At 33.1% G+C, this 19,067-nt stretch overlaps 1 protein-coding gene across 1 annotated transcript in view; it reads right to left on the bottom strand.

Annotated features, from left to right (window-relative positions):
* Positions 1 to 19,067, bottom strand: part of LOC136035433 (dipeptidase 1-like) — a 224,095-nt gene that overhangs the window by 173,019 nt on the left and 32,009 nt on the right. The window contains exon 2 of the mRNA XM_065717242.1: positions 12,487 to 12,645. Coding sequence (XP_065573314.1) covers positions 12,487 to 12,597 — 111 coding nt within the window. The 5' untranslated portion in view covers positions 12,598 to 12,645. The remainder of the gene's footprint in view (positions 1 to 12,486; positions 12,646 to 19,067) is intronic.

Below are 19,067 nucleotides of genomic sequence, written 5' to 3'. Positions count from 1 at the left end.
TATATATAAAAGCTTTAGAATTGCAGTGAAATACTAAGTGCTGGAGCTCTCTGAAATTACTATTCACCAGGATCAAGTACTTTCTTCTTGAATATTAAGAAAAACTTATCTGGAATGGGATTCAGTGGAAATTGTATTCCGGAAAATAGTTAATAGAGAGAAATTAATATTTATTTACCTAATAAGTCAAAATTTAATGAGACATGTGGTCCAGATTTGATTCTCGTCAATTCATTTTCTGTGGGTTTTTTTTTTCTACCCGTGGTAGAAAATAGCGTGACTCGCTTATTGTGCAAAGGAGATTGGTGGACTAAATTCAACCCCCTTAAGGTGTTTTCAAAATTAGGGTTTGCAAACAAACATATATTCATTTATACTTGTATCCTTCTAGTCTATTAGATTAAAGTACTTTTCCCAAAAAGAATCTTTTTGAAAGAAACTAGAAAGTATTCTAAAAAGCTACATTTATCAAAGATGGTAAAAAATAAAGTCAAATCATATTTAAGCTTGAAACAAGGAGAAATACTTGTTCCGATGCATTTATGTGTTGTTCCGTGTTCTTTGGCTAGCGACGTCCTAGAGGAAGGCCGCGCAGCATATGGGCTGATACAATAAGTCAACGACTCCTCAGCCGCAATATCAACCCAAATGAGTCCCCATCATTAGGACAGGACTAACTGGAGATACTAACAGCGCTGTCAGCTAGTTCCCTCTACGTTGGTGACCCTGCTGAACAAGAGCGTTTAGTCAAGTAAGTCAAGTCTGTGTTCTCTGACATCTGTAATTAATCAAACAGTTCATGGTAACGAAATGTAGTAATGAGCGACCCGGCTCAATAGTAACCGAAACTCTAAAAAATGAAATTTTGATACCAATAGTTACATCAAAATAATCACATTTTAATGCTGATTTTAAATATATAAGCTTCATCAAGATTAGTTTTACCCATCAAAAGTTACGAGCCTGAGAAAATTTGCCTCATTTCGAAAATAGGGGGAAACACCCCCTAAAGGTCACACAATCTTAACTAAAATCACACCATCAGATTCAGCGTATCAGAGAACCTTGTTATAGAAGTTTCAAGCTCATATCTATAAAAAGTGGAGTTTCGCATTTTTTGCCAGAATACAGGTCACGGATGCGTGTTTATTTGCTTTTTTTTGTTTTTTTGTTTTTTCGTTTCTTTGTTTTCCCAAGGGGTGATCCTATCAACCCAGTGGTCCTAAAATCTTGCAAGAGGGCTCATTCTAACGGAAATGAAAAGTTATAGTGCCCTTTTTAAGTGACCAAAAAAATCGGAGGGCACCTAGGCACCCTCCCACGCCAATTATTTTCCCAGAGTCACCGAATCAAAATTCTGAGATAGCCATTTTATTCACCGTAGTCGAAAAGCCTTATAACTATGTCTTTGCGGACGACTTACTCCCCCACAGTCCCCGTGGGAGAGGCTACAAGTTACAAACTTTGACCAGTGCTTACATATAGTAATGGTTATTTGGAAGTGTACAGACGTTTTCAGTTGGATTTTTAGGTTGGGGAGGGGGGAGTGTTGAAAAAGGGAGTTATGTAGGGGGAACTTTCCTTGGAGGAATTTGTCATGGGGGAGGAAAATTTTCATGAAGGGAGCGCAGGATTTTCTAGCACTATTTAAAAAAAAGATGAAAAAATAAATATGAAAACGTTTTTTCAACTGAAAGTAAGGAGAAGCATTAAAACTTAAAACGAACATAAATTATTACCCATATGATGGGCTCACCTCCTCCTAATACCTCGCTCTTTACTCTAAAGTATTTTAGTAATTTCAACTATTTATTCTACGGCTTTTGTGATTCAGGGGTCATTCTTAAGAAATTGGGACACAATTTAAGCTTTAGTGTAAAGAGCGAGGTACTGACGAGGGGTTGAACCCCATCATATACGTAATAAAAACATGATAATATAGAAGTTCGTTACGTAAGCTAATTTTTAAGTTACGTATATCTTTTACTAATAAAAACATTCGTAAAAAATTAAAAGTTCTAGTTGCCTTTTTAAGTAACCAAAAAAAATTAAATAAGAAAAAACGAGTTTTTTTTTAACGGAAAGTAAGGAGCGGCACTAAAACTTAAAACGAACAGAAACTACTTCGAATATGAAAGGGGCTGCTTCCGCATCAACGCCCCGCTCTTTACGCTAAAGTTTTTTACTATTTTAAAAAGTAGAGTTAAGAGAAAGAGTCAAACTTTAGCGTAAAGAGCGGGGGGTTGATGAGGAAGCAGCCCCTTTCATATACAAAGTAATTTCTGTTCGTTTTAAGTTTTAATGCCGCTCCTTACTTTCCGTTAAAAAAACTTGTTTTTTTATTTAATTTTAAACAAAGACGCCACAAGGAGTTTAAATGTCTTGCGATATCCTAAAAATGCTATCTCAAAACAAAGCTTAAAATATGATCCTTTAACAGCTCGGAAAACTGGCAAGGATACAAAGAAACGCAGTTTATCGTAGGTAAGTTGAGTTTAAACACAAAAAACGATAAAGGATCGCAGTGTGCTTCCAACAGCTATGTAACAACTATGAAGAAGCACTGACCGTGTAACAAGTAGTGGGGTGTTCAATAAATACTTTTTCTTCCAAAAAAATGATTAGCAAAATAAACCGCTAACCTTGCATACCTCAGTATGCAGAAATTTTGACTAATAGATGCACAAAACGGCATTCTTGGATTGTAGATAACTAAGAAATGACAAAAAAGAACCACGGCCAAACTAAACCATAGCCTGGAAATTAATTTAAAATTTATCGAAAAAATTGAACATTCGCAATTCGTGTGAATTTTCTTGTCAGTCGGATGTTTTATTTATCGTAAGGATTTAACAGAGTTTATGAACTCTTCTAGCCACTTTGAGATAGCCTCAGCTAAATTATTTGTGCAAACAAAACACAAAATACTAAACTTCACCTGTAAACGCATGAGTTGGAGCGAAAATACATTTTAAAATGAATAAAAGATGAAATGAAAGTCAAAATAAACAATGTCAATTCAAAATGTCATATCTATATTCTTCCTTTATTTGTCCCTGTCTAGATTCATCATAATCAATGCAATAGCATTAACATAGATATGATGTGTCTCCAATATAGAATAGAAAAAAACTCTTTTTTCCTTCCTCATCCTATAGGATAGATGGTCACAAAAAACTTAGGGAACTGGTTCTTTTTTGCAACTTAAAACCTCCAGTGTAAGTTTAAGGGCAAAAACTGATAAAAAGGAAACCCACTTCGCCTCTTCCTGTGGAGCCCTTGAGGCGAAATATTGCATCAGATATTTTCATCAAAACAGTCTAAGGTCGATAAACTGTGCCACAAAAGGTGACATGATAAATGTAGTCCATTTACCAAGGAACTAAAACTATGTAAGAAAACCATAGGCAACACAGGCTTAATAGGTGCCTGCATTTTTTTTTTTTTTATATTGTATTGAATCTAAAATAATAGCACTCTCCAGAAAAAAAAATACTGCTTATTCCCCTTAAGCAACAAAGTAAGAATTAAGACGTAATTCGAGTAAAGGCACCAACCACTGTGTAACAATTTAGTTTTAAACTACGAAATCCTTTTGTTTTTTTTCTAGTCTCGTTTTGCAAGGAGGAGATCTAAGCAGGTTTGAACCACCGTTTGAGTTTCCAGACACACACAATGAACTTAAAAACGCCTAAATCAAACAGTTCGTGGTAACGAACTGTAGTAAGGAGCGACCCGGCTCAATAGTAACCGAAACTCTAGAAATAAAATTTTTATAACAATAGTTACATCAAAAGGATTGCATTTTCATGCTGATTTTGAATATATAAGTTCCCTTAATTTTATACTTACATAGCAAAAGTTACGAGCCTGAGAAAATTAGTCATATTTTAGAAAATAGGAAAAAACACCCGTTAAAAGTCATAGAATCTTTACGAAAATCACACCATCAGATTCAGCGTATCAGAGAACCCTACAGTAGAATTTTGAAGCTCCTATCTACAAAATTGTGGAATTTTGCACTTTTTGCCACAAGACGGATCACGGATGCGTGTTTACTTGTTTGTTTTTTTGTTTGTGTTTTTCCCAGGGGTTGTTGTATCGACCCAGTGGTCCTAGAATGTTGTGTGAGGGCTCATTCTAACGGAAACTAAAAGTTCTAGTGCCCTTTTTAAGTGACCAAAAAAATTGGAGGGCACCTAGGCCCCCCCACACTCATTTTTTCCCAAAAGTCAGCAGATCAAAAAACCTAATAACTACGTCATTGGGGACAACTTACTCCCCCACAGTTCCCGTGGGAGGGGCTACAAGTTACAATCTTTGACCAGTATTTACACACTGTAATGGTTATTGGGAAGTGTACAGACGCTTTCAGGGGGATTTTTTGGTTGGGGGGGAGGTTGACGGAAGGGGTTATTCGGGGGGATCTCTCCATGGAGGAATGTTTCATGCGGGAAGAAAATATCCATGAAGGGGACGCAGGATTTTTTAGTATTTTTTTAAAGAACATTGAAAAAATAAATATAAAAAAGTTTTTTCAATTGAAAGTAAGGAGCAGTACTAAAACTTAAAACGAACAGAAATTATTGCAAATATTAGGGTTTCACCTCCTCCTAATACCTTGCTCTTTACGCTAAAGTAATGTTATTAATTTCAACTATTTATTCTACGGCCTTTGTGATTCAGTGGTCATTCTTAAGAAATTGGGACAAATTTTGAGCTTTAGTGTAAAGAGCGAGGTATTGACGAGGGCATGACCCCCCTCACATACGTAATAAAAATATACGAATTTAGAAGTTCGTTACGTAAATTAATTCCTAAGTTACGTATATTTTTACTAATAAAAACGTTATTAAAAATTAAAAGTTCTAGTTGCCTTTTTAAATAACCAAAAAATAGGAGGGTAACTAGGCCTACTCCCCCGCTCCTTTTTTTCGCACAATCGTCAGATCAAAACTATGAGAAAGCCATTTAGCCATAAAAATAAATTAATATGCAAACTTCGTTTTAAATTTTCATGCGAGGAGAGCCGAAATCAACACATGCATTAATTCAAAAACGTTCAAAAATTAAATAAAAAAACAGTTTTTTTAACTGAAAGTAAGAAGCGATATTAAAACTTAAAACGAACAGAAATTACTCCGTATATGAAAGGGGTTGTTCACTCCTCAACGCCCCGCTCTTTACGCTAAAGTTTTTTACTCTTTTAAAAAGTAGAATTGAGAGAAAGAGTCAAACTTTAGCATAAAGGGCGGGGCGTTGAGGAATGAACAACCCCTTCATAGACGGAGTAATTTCTGTTCGTTTTAAGTTTTAATATAGCTCCTTAGTTTCAGTTTAAAAAAAACTTGTTTTTTTTTATTTAATTGATAAAAAGAACAGTCTAAGTAATATCCAAAGGAATCAAAAAATTGGAAGCAAATCGAAAATCATTTGATACTGAAGTCTCAAAGAAAATAGCCGGTTTTATTTCATTTTTATTGCAGCTGAATGTTATCCAAGTATTCGCTTCAAGATATTTTCATAGGAAACTTTAAGATATACCATTAGGCTATTGAACAAAAGTTAAAATAAATATTGAAGCACATTTTTTCAGTGGAAGCGCAGTCGTATTCTGGCTCGCGGAGAAGAGGGTAGAGGAACAAAATCCAAGCTAAGAGTTTTTGCAGAACTTCTATTGACTGACTCATTGTAAAAACAGGCTAAGGTCTGACTTTATCCAAAAGCAAGATAAGACCAAGATTAAAGATTTCACAGCGTTGTTACGCTTTGATAGAGTGTAAAAAATATGAATACTGAAACTGTGTGAAACCGAGCAATGTTGAGATTCAGCGTAAAAAGGAGTGCGTTTCAGCACAATAGCAATCTAATTCCTGACTTAGACCAATTTTTGGCAAAAACATGCCAAATTTAAGCTAAAAAATGTCATGGTATTACTTCATATTGGTTTGATGCATACATTCATTCGAAGAAACTCTTCTGAAAAGTTTGAAAACCTGCGTTCAAAACGAGGCTGTGCCTTAAGTCCAACCAACTGATTTTCACAGTTTTACTATGGACTGATTTATTTCAACAATAAGTCAAGTTCTAAATAGGCAAAGAAAGAAAATAATTTCTCGTTTTTCGTAACATTGCTGCAGGCCAAATTGGGATACAATTTGAGTGAGCCATTACACGATGCTAAAACAGATATAGTCCTGATTCAGTCAAAATAAAGTCATTAGTTGCCTTAGTGTAGATAATTTAACTTAAAGCTTCAAAATCACAAAATATGTATAAGAATTTTCTCGATATTAAAGCATGCCAAGTTCTGACTTAGCGCGAAATTCAGCTAACTCCTGACTCTCTTCATAGCTTATTCCATGCTCTAGGAAAGTTTATATTACATAATTGGTAAGGATTTTACCTACAGAGCTAGGACAGCTTCATTTAATATTTGTTTAGTTCTGTAAGAAAAAAAATTACGAAATCTCTACGAATTTTACAAGCTTCATCCCATTTTTTAATTTTCATGATCTCCATATATATATATAAAAAAAAAAAAAAAAAAAACGGAGAAAAAAAGGTATCGTGTTTCCATGTCAACAAAACTATGGAAGTGATTCTCTACGAAACAATATTCTTTGGCGCTTTTGTGTCAAGCAAACTTCAAGTACAAATAAGCTCCGGAAGAAAGTGGTTGTATCAATTTAAAAAGTGCTTATAAAGCATTTATTTCGCTGTTCAAAAATAGTAGGAGATACTCAGTTTCATAAAAAAAATATTTAGTTCTAAAATATGTCTAGAAAATAAAATTTTTAGTTTTAGGATATGTTAGTTTTAATCTGAGAACTGAGAATTACATAATCTCATTTAAAAAAAAAGAATTTCAGGGAAGAAAAGCTCTGAGTGCTATTAGTGATGTAATAGCGCGCATAAGATATCAGAACTGAGCACCAGCTACTTGTTGCATATTTTTACGAATAAGTTAAGTTTCTCAAAATAGAACAAAATTAATATTTTTCGCAATGAAATATAATTAGGTTCATAAAAGAGAAGTCTTTCAGTCTCCCCAATTCTAACTTTTATTAAAAAGTCTGGAAAAACTTTACAACTGTTTGATATATTTTTCAGCTTTTAAGCAGTACACTCTTATTCTAATGAATAATTTAGATAAAGTTAAAAGTCAGCCATGCAATGCTGTTTCTAAGGGACATTTCTGAAGAAGAAAAAGTTCATCTCTAGGTAAATTAAACACTTGGCAGTTATGCAAAAGTAGACAATAGCATAAGGTCGTAGTTGAAGAAAGGATCATCATAGATCTATGGGACTGCAAAAAAAACCATACATCCGAGCATTGACTATAACTAACACATTTCATGAAATATCATTATGAAAATAATGTCAGAGGCTTACAGACTTATGCTGGATGAATTTTGCGTTATGGTGGGTTAGTATTATTTATTATTTATGTAGAGGACTAAACTTAGCGCCTTTAACTAACATGAGTATTTTTAGCTTTATGGATGGATTTCTTTTTCTATCCTGTTGGCTCTTGCTTGTTGTTGGCTGAAACTTACATTTCGAAAAAAATGAAGAAGTGTTATTCTGTTATTTTTGTAGATCTTTCTTATGTTTGATCGAGTTTCTTTATAATTTTCTTGATGCTACAATCGTTCTTTATTTTCATTAAATAAAAAAAACTAATTTTTTTAGCTGAAAGTAAGGAGCGACATTAAAACTTAAAACGAACAGAAATTACTCCGTATATGAAATGAGTTGTCCCCTCCGCAATCCCTCGCTCTTTACGCTAAAGCTTTTAATTGTTTTAAAAAGTAGAATTGTGGCAAAGAGTCAAACTTTAGCGTAAAGAGCGAGGGATTGCGGAGGGGACAACTCATTTCATATACGGAGTAATTTCTGTTCGTTTTAAGTTTTAATGTCGCTCCTTACTTTCAGCTAAAAAAATTAGTTTTTTTTATTTAATTTCTGAACGTTTTTGAATTAATGCATGTTTGGTTTTGGCTCTCCGCACATAAATTATTAAAATGAAATTTGTATATTAATTCTTTTTTTTGGCTAAATGGCTTTCTCTTAGTTTTGATCAGACGATTTTGAGAAATAAGGGGTGGAGAAGGAGGCCTAGTTGCACTCCAATTTTTCGGTTACTTAAAAAGGCAACTAGAACTTTTAATTTTTAACGAACGTTTTTATTAGTAAAAAATATACGTAACTTAAGAATTAACTTACGTAACAAACTTTCATAACCTTATATTTTTATTATGTATACGAGGAGGTTTGTACCCTCGTTAATACCTCGCTCTTTACACTAAATCGTAAGTTTTGTCCCAATTCGTTAAGAATGACCCCTGAATCAGAAAGGCCGTAGAATAAATAGTCGAAATTACTAGAAATACTTTAGCATAAAGAGCAAGGTATTTATCTCCTCCTAAATACTTCGCTCTTTATGCTATTTATAGTATTTATATGCTATTTATAGCATAGTATATGCTATTTAAAGTATTTATAGAACCCCTCATATGCGTAATAATCTCTGTTCGTTTTAAGTTTCAATGCTACTTCTTCCTTTCATTTGAAAAAACGTTTTCATGTTTATTTTTCATTGTTTTCTTATAGTAATGCTAGAGAATCCTGCGCCCTTGTCGTTGAATTTTTCTTCCCCCATGACAGATTCCTCCAAGGAAAGATCCTCCAACATAGCCCCCTCTCCTCAGCCCCACCCCCAAACAAAATAAAATCCCCCTGAAAACATCTGTACACTTCCCAATAACCATTACTATATGTAAACACTGGTCAAAGTTTGTAACTTGCAGCCCCTCCCCCAGGGATTGTGGGGGAGTAAGTCATCCCCAAAGACATAGTTATTATGATTTTAGACTATGCTGAACAAAATGGATATCTCAAAATTTTGATCTATTGACTTTGGGAAAAAAATGAGCGTGGGAGGGGGCCTAGATGCCCTCCAATTTTTTTGGTCACTTAAAAAGGGCACTAGAACTTTTCATTTCCGTTAGAATGAGCCCTCTTGCGACATTCTAGGACCACTTGGTCGATACGATGACCCCTGGGGAAAAAAAAACAGAACAAAAAAACGAAGAAATAAACACGCACCCGTGATTTGTCTTGTGGCAAAAAATTCAAAATTCCACATTTTTGTAGATAGGAGCTTGAAACTTCTACAGTAGGGTTCTCTAATACGCTGAATTTGATGGTGTCATTTTCGTTAGGATCCTACGACTTTTAGGGGGTGTTTTTTCCTATTTTCCTAAATAAGGCAAATTTTCTCAGGCTCGTAACTTTTGATGGGTAAGACTAAACTTGATGAAACTTATATATTTAAAATCAGCATTAAAATGCGATTCTTTTGATGTAGCTATTGATATCAAAGTTCAATTTTTTAGAGTTTTGGTTACTATTGAGCCGGGTCGCTCCTTACTACAGTTCGTTACCCCGAACTGTTTGATTAAATAAGAAAACAATTTTTTAGCTGCAAGAAAGAACCGACATTAAAACTTAAAATGAACAGAAACTATTCCGTGTATGAAAGGGGCTGTCCCCTCCTCAACACCCCGATCTTCACGCTAAAGTTTTACTCTTTCTCACAACTCTACTTTTAAAATAATACAAACTTTAGCGTAAAGAGCGAGGTGTTGAGGAGGGGACAACCCCTTTCATATAGCGAATAATTTCTGTTCGTTTTAAGTTTTAATGTCACTCCTTATTTTCATTTGAAAATTATTTTTTTATTTGATTTTTGAACGTTTTTTAATTGATACATGTTTTGATTTGGGCTTACCGCACACGAATAATTAAAACGAAATTTGTATATTAAGTTTTTTTTGGCTAAATGGCTTTCTCATAGTTTTGATCGGACAATTTTGATATAAAAAAAGGGGTGGTGGAGGATTCATTTCTAAACCTAAACAGTTTAGAAATGATGTAAATGGAATAACGACAAAAATGAGAGAAAAAGGATAAGAAAATCATGCGAATATTTATAAAACCTGTAATGGCACAGAGCAAGCGATTCACCAAGAATAATCACGGATTATTGTCAAGTGTAACTTCAAAAATTAAATCTAAAAGTAAAAGCAATATCTTAATGCCATCGGTATTATATGTTTAGGAACACCTGAAATCAAAATATATATAAATCAAATGAGATTCTAGATCAATCCATTTGCTAAATTTCTTTTATGAAAAAGGATTCCTGACAAATATTATCCTTTGTCATGAATGCAGCTGAAAGACCGGAAAATTCCTGCTGGAACTTTCTTCTTCACAGAAAGTTTTCTCCATGGGAAATCTTCCCCTGCGGGAAATTCCCCCCCCCCCCAAAAAAAATAATCTGTATATATCCAAGGAACAAATACTATACGTCAACAGCGGGTAAATTGCATAACTTACAGTCCATTCCTTACGGACAATTGGAGGTCAATTCATCCCCACAGTAACATTTATTGGACATTTTAACTATGCTGAATCAAATGGCTCTCCATAAAGTTTAATCGAATGCATTTTGGGTAAAAGAGGTATGTTAGGGTGGCTTTCAGCCCTCCAATCATTTTGATCACTTAAAAAGGGCACTAGAACTTTTCATTCACGTTCGAATGAGCCCTCTGCCGATCTTCTAGGACCATGGGTTCGAATAATCATTCCTGGGATAAAAAGATTAACACACATCCGTGCTCTTTACTCCTGCGAAAAAAGGTGTGCTTTTCATTGAGATCGTTTGGCTTTTGGGTGTTTCCTTCTTTTCTTTAAAATCGGGACCTTTTCTCAGGCTCGTAGCCTTTAATAACGTATCTATTGTTATCAGAATGCCATTTCTTAGAGTTTCTGTTACTATGGGGCCGAGTCACTCCTTACTTACATTTCGTTACCACGACCTATTTGACAAAGGAAAAACTTTTCCCGTAAGGTATATTATAAGATTCTTATAGTAGAAATTGCACTTGCAAATTTTTAAGTAGGATGGAAACCGCAGATGAAAGGTCAGATCTAAATTAAACTATGTCGTTATATATGTTTTTTTTTTTAATTTAAAGTCCATTTGTATAGGCTCTTAAACCGAGAATTGAAATTTATTGGGAGTTGTATTTTTACCTGGAGTTGTGCCCTAACGTTTCCTTTTCCCCTTTTTAACTTTTTCTTTTCTAGGGTCGGAAAATCGTATCAAAGGTGTTGTCATATGAACCGATGTAATACCTCATTTGAAAGTATTATATGGGTTCTACAATTTCTGGCAACGAGACTTTTCAGTGTCGTAACTGATGATGCCATTGAGGGAAACATTGACCACCTCAGAAATTACAGGAGCTGCAAATGAAGCGTTCATTATCAGACTGTGTATTTGTATGCATGTGCTGCATTTTAGCTCCAAAATCTAGATCCCAAAGTTTTTCAAATATCTCGTCACATATATTATCACATTAATAGCTTGTTATATATTAAATATTCGGCCAAGAAGACCCCACTTAGCAAAAAAGAAAAGAAAAAAAAAGTTTGACCACAAATCATGCCCTTGAAAGCGCAAAATTATTATTTTATATTTTTTTTGAAATGGCTTGAAAATTGTAAATGTCTGGTCAATTGAAACTATTAACATTTTGTGTCTTTGATTTACTCCTCTCATATCGTTAAACTTCGGTTTATTGTGTGATAATTCAAACTTTTTTCTAGCCATAGATTGTAGACATACTAGTATGAAAGCACTAATATCTATAGTGGTCATGTTGCACTCCCACCTTAAGACTGATCCAAGGATTCCCTCTCCCCATTGAACATAGAAGGTTTCCACAACAGGAAGATTTCACGACCTTATCTTACTGGTAAGTTTAATTTATGGTAATTTTATTTACAGTATCATTACTTTATTTTCTTCAGCTTCTAATTTTTCTGTGAGCTTTGGACCAATTTTTCACTGCTTCTTTCTACAGACTATTCTGGTATAACATTTTCATATGCAAAACCATGCAGGTACTTAGTACGGTCATGTAATTTTTTGTAGTCTGTTGTTCTGTTATAAAGAGGAAATAAAAAGCAAAGACTGATCTGGTGAAATTAAAGATTGTGTCAAAATTTAAGATATTCCGTCATTGAAGGGGTTTCGAATATGCCACCTGGCTGTACATCTTTCAGTAATATTAGCCTCTTAAAAGACAATCTAATATTTTATTTCTGAACTTCATCACAAATGATTTCAAGTTTGCGATAAAAATAAAACAGAACTTGAGCAGTTCAAATATAAAAAATCTTATACTGTCTATGCAGAACTGGCTTTTAAGGGAAAAACAGTTTTATTCACATTTTGTATTGCTTTTTTCTTATAAAAAATACTAATTTCTGTCAAAGCGTATGTAGCTCTTTTTTAAAGCCTGAAAATTTTCTGTTTGTAACAGGCTCAGCTGCTAATTAAAGGAAACAGCTAAATTAGGAGTTTTAGTTGCCTGAAATTAAGTCGTATAAGGCAATTTAAATACATACTTCATAATCCCAATAATTCCCATATCCCAAATGGTTGCAGGTACATGGACATTGTCTGATATGATGTTCAAGGTCATTTTCCCAAACGTCTTTTTGTGGTTGATTGCTCATTGTAGCGGATGTTGTGTCCTGAAGAAACTTCTCCAAATATACATGTATCTTAAAAAGAGATTTGATTTATTGCCTGTCTTTACTACCTGAATATTAGAGACTCTGAGTATAATTAACACGCATGCTTATCTAGATTAAATATAAAAAAAAATACTGCAAGTAAGGAGCGACATTAAAACTTAAAACGAACAGAAATTATTCCGTATATGAAAGGGGTTGTCCCCTCCTCAACGCCTGGCTCTTTAAGCTAAAGTTTGACTCTTTCTCACAACTCTACTTTTTAAAACAATAAAAAAATATTTCTTCTAAAAATTGTCTTCTTGAAAAAATATAAAATTCCACATTTTGTTGATAGGAGCTTGAAAATTCTACAATAGGGTTTTCCAATGGTGTAATTCTCGTTAGGATTCTATGATTTTCAAGGGGTGTTTTCCCCTATTTTCTCCATTGAGGCAAATTTTCCCAGGCTAGTAACTTTTGATGGGTAACACTAAACTTGATGACACTCATATATTTAAAATCAGCATAATTCTTTTTATGCAATTATTGGTATTAAAAGTCTGTTTTTTAGAGTTTCGGCTACTATTGGGCCAGGTCGCTCCATACTGCAGTTCGTTACCACGAACCGTTTGATATCAATGCCTAGGCATAGTCATTATTTACCAATCATCGTTCGCTATATAAGCAGCTCTGATTGGCCTAAATCTATGATAGTTAGAAATATGAGAATTAGATTAATGTGTAACTCATATGATCTGGGCTTCAACAAACCGTTTGGTCAACAAACTATGTCTGGACTCTTTATTTACACTTCGGTTTTAAGAAGCGATTAAGTGGTCTTGGGTAAGAAGACTTTCAGTTTTTACACCTGTAAGTCTATTGCTTTTAAAGCAGACTTTCAAGATACATTGTTTTTTCGCAAATAGACTGATAAATTAGCCTCTAACCGAACCACTTGTGCTCATTAGACACAATATAATAAAGAAAAAATATATGTAAATTTAAAAACAGAGTCTTGAGAAATCCCACGGATTAGCTCGACCTTACATCAATGAAAAGTTTTCAGTCATATGCAGAAAATTTGAAAGAAGATTATCGTGAGAAAGAAAAACCGGAATATTTTGGAGTCCCAAAGATAGCTGATGGAATAAGACCAAAACTGAAAAAACTATGGATAAATTTCCACAATAACCTAGTATAAAAGAAAGTAGTACTTGTGGTAAATATTTTAAAAATTAAGAATCCACATGAAGTTCACATACATAGCTTCCTCGAAAATTTTGACGAATACTGACAGATAATAAAACGGTTCTATAGTTGCCGAGGTCACTGCCAAGTCCATTTTTTTTTAATACAACAGGCTTAAAATTTTTCCATATCTAAGGTAAAATAAAATGAATTCTAACATGGTTCAAATGAATTCAACAAGTTCTAAACGTTGTTTTAGGAGTTGACTTCAACTCCTGTTTTAGGAGTTTTAGCTCGACCTTATCTTCCTGTTTTAGGAGTTGATTCAACAAGTTCTAAACGTTGTTTTAGGAGTTAACTCACCTGAAAATCAACCTTGACCCTGATAAGACTAAGATTAGGCTAATATATTTATTGTCTTTCGAAAAATGGCACATCAAGGCACGTCTCTTTACTATCAGAACTTCAAGAACCAATATAACGATACAATTATAACGATTATAACGGTACGATATTATAAAGATTATAACGATACAGATATTATAACGATATTACAACAAATTTATAATGATATAGATAACGATACAATCTGTTCAGTTCATGCTTTTTCTAAGCTCCGTGACATTAAACAGGATTGCAATACCGATAAAAAAAAACAAAGACTTTAATTTAAAGTTAAACCTAAAAGGGTGAAATATTCACCTTCATGCTATGAAACATCTGTGAAATTAATTGCATGGGCAGTAAGATGTGTATTAATAAAAACAAAGATTCATTTATGAAATATAAGGATAGTACTACATTGCAGGGGGTTTGATATCTGAAAAAAACAGTCACAAAAAACAGGTACATGATATGGAAATAAGAGAAATAACAGTGTAATCTTAAAAGTCATAGAAGTTGGGATAAGGTCCCAAAGATCCCCCACCTAGTTGCCTGATTCCACATGTCCACTGTTTATAAACGCAAAGGGTCAAATATTTCGACAGGTAATAGACTTATGCGACAAAAAGCTGCTTTAAAGAAAGAATACTTTCTTTCTTTAAAGAAAGCATTGCTTTAAATTTAAAGAAAGAATGCTTTAAAGAAAGCATTACTATATATTTCATGATACCAGATAGGAGTTTGGCAATCAATGCTCTCTTAATGTACCACTTCGAAATAAAGATCTTTAAAAAAAGAAGGAAACTACTTCTAAAATCAATATCGCAAGTGTTACAATTTATCTTCAGTGACAGATAAAGGCTATCCTCAGGAAATGCAATTGATTGTGGTTGATCATTGTTGAAATAAAAAGAGAATAGATGCCTTTCTCTGTCAAATACAACTGATTGAGCCGTTCTTTTTACCGTAAAAATTACTTTTTTTTATTGTTCACAGTTTTTCACATTTTTTAGTATTGAAACCTTATTAAGCACTTTGCATACCAAAGATTTTTATAGTAAGCATTCTACTTAAGGATTTGATTCGTTCTTCTTATGTTCCAACAGAACAAAAGAAATCATAGTTTTTTAATGTAGTTTCTTCGGTTCAAGAAGATACACATACCAATCACTGTAAATTTGAACCCCAACAAACGATTGCACTACTCCATTGAAATAGCGATAAAGTTGCTAATAGTACCTATACTGTGCTGCCTTTGAAATTTTATCACAGTAGTACCGACTGTCATCTTTAATATTTTTGTACCGGCAATATATTTATTCGACAAAGACTTTATTTAGTCTTTAACACGAGCAAAGAAATATTTTAGTCTTCTGGCACTAGCCAGTGTTGAGTGAATCAAGCTTAACAGTTGTCAATATGTAGCTTGAATGGACTGATACTTTTTACCGGTTGATTAGATTCAAATCATGTTTCTTGTGCCATATATATATATATATATATATATATATATATATATATATATATATATATATATATATATATATATATATATATATATATATATATATATATATATATATATATATATATATATATATATGTGTGTGTGTTATGCCAAAGCGTGGTTACGCTCGATTAACAGCACTATTTGAACTGCGGCTTTTATTTTTGACTAAGAACAAAATTTATGAAGTCTTTCTAACAAATATTCAAAAGAATGTTTAAATGCCTGTAAAACTATAGCATAAAAGGGATTGAATTTTCTTATAAACAGAGGAAATTAACGATGACCCCTCCCCACCCACAAAAAAAAGAATAAGATAAAAAGAAACATGTGAACGGATATCCTAGTAAAGACTTCAAGTTAATATATAAATAAATAAAATCAATTTTATGCGATGACGTAAGCTAGAGGAGATGGAAGAAAATATGGCCGTGGAAATTTACTTTTGAGGCACTAGGCTCTCCCCCTCTTAAATACAAACTGACTCTCTGGCTCTGCTCAAAAATCAAGTGAATCAAAAACCAAATGAGTCAGCTAAGTTAAATGAAGCTTTGAAGTAACGTTCTATATCAGTCGTTTATTTTGTATGAGTTACATAATTCATTAGCAGCGAATGTGCCAACACGCTGCATTACTGTCTCTGAATAAAATTCCATATTTTCATAGACCTCTGAAACCTCTGCAATAAGGCCCTGAAATGCACTATATTTGACGGTATAATTTTCATCGAAAGTACTTGGTGTTTTGGGTTGTTTTGCCATTTCTTAAAAATCTGGCGAATTTCCTTAGGCTTGTAGCTTCTGACGGGTAGCTTTAAACATGCTATATATATATATATATATATATATATATATATATATATATATATATATATATATATATATATATATATATATATATATATATATATATATATATATATATATATATATATATATATATATATATATATATATATATATATATATATATATATATATATATATATATATATATATATATATATATATATATATATATATATATATATATATATATATATATATATATATATATATATATATATATATATCTGGCATATTCGCAGGGGGGAGGGCCTTCGGGCCCGCCCCCCCCCCCCCCCAAAAAAAAAATTTTGTGAAATGTTTAATTTCCATATGGTTTCTTGGGATTTCTGGCAAAAGTACTAGATTTATTAAGAATCTAGATACATGTGTGAAGTCTTATTTGGGGGATTTTACAGCATGCAATTATCCGGTCAAGTCACTGCCCAATTATTATCCCATTTTCTGTCTAACTTTTTACCCTCTTTGAAGTAATTAGCAATTGTACTGTTATTTTTTTTCTGTAATGAGAGTTTGCTTTCCACAGCAAATAGACTTATCCTTAATATTAGGGCGTTTATCCCCCCTTTTCAAGATAAAGTACAGCTTTTAACGGATCGATTTTGGAAACTATCATTTTTCATATAAATCTGCGTTTTTGCAATAGAAGAACTACCCCCCCCCCCACAGCACCCATAGTGTACAGTTAGCCCTAAAATTTCCCTTTCAGTGCGATATAATAGATTAATCACTGGTTCTAAATCGCTATGAACATAACCTGAGCCAAAAACGTACTTTTGAGGCTTCAGTCTTCTTCCCCCCATCCGCTACAATACTATAAATACTAAATAAAAAAGTGCTACTTTATATCTGCTGTTTCGAAGGTTTTGCCCCCCCCCCCGAAAAAAAATCCTGCATACGTGCCTGATTATTAAAGCCAAGGTTGCCATCTGTAGCAAGAAAGTGCTAAATGTAGCATTTTTTCATCCTGTGTAGCACTGTAGCATGTGCTACATTGAATGTGGCTTTTTTTCTCTTACATGATGAAATTGCAGCATTTTCATGCTTTAATTTTTTTTTCTTTTTGTCTTGAATGAAAAAATAAGGAGTCCTAAAAAAGGCAGAGTTATGAAAAATAAGTGGGGACTTTCTTTTTGCTGCATTTGTTTCAGAAGTTCGGCACCAAGTTATAAGATATAGCCAGACATGGGTTCTTAAAAAAACAAACAAACATGTTTCTGCTAGAGAAACATTCAACATCACCATTGGCTAGAAAAAACGCCCATGGTATGAGTTTATGCGATGCATTATGCATGTTGTGATGCATGTGTGATTTTCATGTGATGCATTATGCATTGTGAGCACTATACATGTTGATCTCTGAGTTTCAACAGAAAGGATTTTTTTTTTTTGCTTTGAGCAATAGGAGATATAAACAGCACTACATAAGTTTGTACCTTGGTACACACCTATAGGCCTTGGTCTAGGTTAGTTTTCATATCCCTGGGATAATAAAAGAAATGACAATAATGTTGTAAGGAAGCTACTTGGACGTCAGGCAGCCAGGAAATTAGCACTTTTTCTATCTTCAAAAATATTTCAGAGTTTTATTTAACATGGTGGTAATTCAAAATGAATACACTTAAATGGACCCCTTAAGTTATAAAAGTATTAGATCCTTCAATGGCAAAAGACGATGAACTTCTATGAAGAAAATCAGGCCTAATAGTTTCTAACAAAATATTAAATTCAAAATGTCAATAAATCATTGCATTAGTCATGTCAAATACTTTTACCTTAGCCATTGGAGTGGTGACAAAATTACTCTTTTGCTTGATCTGATGCCTAACGTCTTTTGAATCACCATTTCGAAACTTAAATCGACTAAATTTCAAGATTCCTTTTAAAATAAAATAACACCCCTTTACGTGAATAGATTCTTGAGAGTTTCCCCTTTACAGGAAAATTCTACAAAAGTGTTGAAATTTCTAACCCATCAAGAAACTTTCAATGGTCCAGCTTATTACGAAAGTTTGGATACAGTTGAGAGCTAGCAAACAGTCTTTTTTTCTTTTTTACTGAGTTTAAGCAAGATTGAAATAGCTTACATGAATTACGATAGATTGAAGAATCGTTTTTTTATTTCGTGCAGGAGTAATACAATGCAGTTAGTTTTGGAAATTTTCATCCAGTTGCTATAAATAAACAAAAATCCCGGAACTGAGGTATTTCGGTTATGTTCTGTTGATATTTAGGGTGGACATACGTCCTAAAAAATTTGGGGTAGTCCAAGATTTATTTCAATTTCTATGTCCTTTAATTGTTATTTTTAGTTTTAGTTATTTTTTTTATATATAAAATAGATCACTGTCAAAATACTATAGGCTTAAAAATTCATCCGGAAAGACACATTGTATTTATTTTTTATTTTTTTTAAAGATTTATTCTTTTAAATCAAAATATTCGTTTCGCTTTCTCTAAAAAAAAATGTTTTTTTCATTCACAACTTTCTTACTTTACAGCGTAATTGTCATAAAAAGAGAAAAGAGTACAGCGTAATTGTCATT

Source organism: Artemia franciscana, chromosome 14 (assembly GCF_032884065.1).
Source record: "Artemia franciscana chromosome 14, ASM3288406v1, whole genome shotgun sequence".
Classification (NCBI taxonomy): domain Eukaryota; kingdom Metazoa; phylum Arthropoda; class Branchiopoda; order Anostraca; family Artemiidae; genus Artemia; species Artemia franciscana.
The sequence above is the reverse complement of the archived record's forward strand: the minus strand, read 5'-3'. Positions and strand labels throughout refer to the sequence as shown.